Source organism: Sciurus vulgaris (assembly GCF_902686455.1).
Source record: "Sciurus vulgaris genome assembly, contig: HiC_scaffold_628_arrow_ctg1, whole genome shotgun sequence".
NCBI lineage: Eukaryota > Metazoa > Chordata > Mammalia > Rodentia > Sciuridae > Sciurus > Sciurus vulgaris.
In genome coordinates this window covers 655,585-657,918 of record NW_027632391.1, presented here as the reverse complement: position 1 = coordinate 657,918, position 2,334 = coordinate 655,585, and the positions used below count along the sequence as shown (strand labels likewise).

At 40.3% G+C, this 2,334-nt stretch overlaps 1 protein-coding gene across 1 annotated transcript; it reads left to right on the top strand.

Moving 5' to 3' along the window:
• Nucleotides 1-302: 302 nt before the first annotated feature.
• LOC306652867 (large ribosomal subunit protein eL29-like) lies at nt 303-926 on the top strand. Its single transcript, XM_079125518.1, has one exon. The coding sequence runs from the start codon at nt 392-394 to the stop codon at nt 875-877; it is 486 nt and encodes a 161-aa protein (XP_078981644.1). The 5' UTR covers nt 303-391; the 3' UTR covers nt 878-926.
• The last annotated feature ends 1,408 nt before the right edge of the window (nt 927-2,334 follow it).

Here is a 2,334-nt window from a genome sequence, read left to right as displayed (position 1 = left end):
AATATTTCTAATCACTGTATTATATATATCAATATTAAAATAAGGTTTTTAATATCAATACATTTCTTAAAATAAAAAGAAAAAAGAAACTAAACTAAAAAGAAACTAAACTAAAAAGAAAAAAAAAAACATTAATCAGTCGATCTTTTCTGTGGTATGAATCTTATTTTTTAATATATACAGGAGAGAAATGGTGGTCAGATATCTTACACCTGTATGTAAGATCAATGGAGAAAAAGAAAAATATGGAGACGGAGGAAGGACGGACAGAAGAGGGGAAGAAATAACAAATGAATTTGACACAATTATGGTATGTGCATAAATAAATATATCACAGTAGCTTCCTCTTCTGGTCTCAACTGCTCTGGGAGCAGTGGCTTATGGTGCAGACATGGCCAAGTCCAATAACCACACCATCTACAACCAATCCCGAAAATGGCACAGAAATGGAATCAAGAAACCCCAATCACAGACATATGAATCTCTTAAGGGGATAGACCCCAAGTTCCTGAGAAATATGCATTTTTCCAAGAAGCACAACAAGAAGGGCCTGAAAAAGATGCAGGCAAACAATGCCAAGGCCATGTGTGCATGTGCTGAGGCTGTTAAGGCCCTGGTAAAGCCTAAGGAGATTAAGCCCAAGATGCCAAAGGGTGCCACCTGCAAACTTGATCGCCTTGCCTTGCTTGCCCATCACAAGCATGGGAAGCATGCTCATGCCCACATGGCCAGGGAACACAGGCTCTCCTGGCCAAAGGCCAAAGCCCAAGCCAAGACCCAGGCTACAACTCCAGCTCCAGTATCAGCATTGACTCCGGCTCCTGCCAAGGGTGCCCATGCCCCCAAGGGTGACCAGGTCCCTGTGAAGGCTCCATAATAAAAACCTGTGTGAATGTGAGGACAGAAGGACTGGTGTGACCCCTGAGCCCCTATGTATGTGTACTTGTGTCCACTTATGTTGTTGCATAAATAAATCCAGAGGCAGAAAAATATATATATATAAATTTCACCTTTATGTATATCTATTAAATTACAGTCAGAGATAATGAATGAGTGAAAGGAAGACTAGTAAACTATAGGAAGAGGTATAGGGGGAGGAAAAGCAGGGGACACCAGAAGCTGAAATAGAATAAGTAAAATTCCAGATGCATATGATTTTATCAACATAAACCCAACTATTATGTATAACAATAATGAATGAATAAAGATAGATAGATAGATAGATAGATAGATAGATAGATAGATAGATAGATAGATAAAATGAGACTAGGACAACAGGACCTACCTTGGTATTGTCATGAGAAGTAACAATATGGTGATTAGAGCATCACTGGTACATTAGTCTGCTATTTGTCACTGCAACTAAAATACCTGACAATAACAACTTAGAGGAGGAAAAGTTTACTTTGTCTTGCAAGTTCAAAGGTATTGGTCCATGGTGAGCTTACTCCATTGTTCTGGACCTGAGATGAGACAGAACACCTTGGTAAAAAGTCATGGCACAGGAGAACTGCTCAGCTCATGGCATCAGAAAGCAGAGAAAGAAAGGGACCCTAGAGAAGATCAACATTTGTGGGGTATGCCTCCAGTGACCTGCTTTCTTGATTAGGTCCCACCTCTCATAGTTCATTCAGCCACCACTATATAATGGATCAGAGCTGTCATGATCTGATCACTTCTAAAGACTCCCCTAAATATATAAGACATTGAGCCACATTCTAGATCCAAACCAGACTACAGTAAGCATGGAGTAGCATTAATAAGGACTACTTGATCTGACCATAACCCACCACAAAGGAGAAAAGGGAGAGTTTTGTGTTCACACACCTTCTCTCATCACCTCTCTGCTTTAACTTTCCTCTGCTCCTTTTCTAAGTGATCACTTTGTTCTTCTCTGAAGCTCTTTATTTAGCTAAAACTAAATTATTTTGAAGACACCTACTCTCAATGTTGGTTATTATGCCTTTCCCCTTAGCCAAGGACTCTCCCTGCTTTCATTTATCCTCTTATCCCCAAGGGTCCAGTGTCCTGAAGTGCTCATGATTGGCTCTGTGTGGCTAAGCACTGACTTCAAGTCCAAATGCACATGGTTCCCTTCTGTGCCCTCTTACACCAGAGCCCACACTTCTCAAGCAGGAGTACGTTCTCATTTCCATTAATCATCCTTCAGTTGGACCCACATATTTTATCTAAGTGGTAAACAGGTCTTGGACTCTGATGAAAGGCTTCCAGTGGCAGAAATTTAACCTTAATTATGAAGGCCCAGACCTGTGTGAAAGAGTAGAGAGCCCCTTTTAAAAAGAAAAATGTAGAGACCCTCTGATATAAAACAAA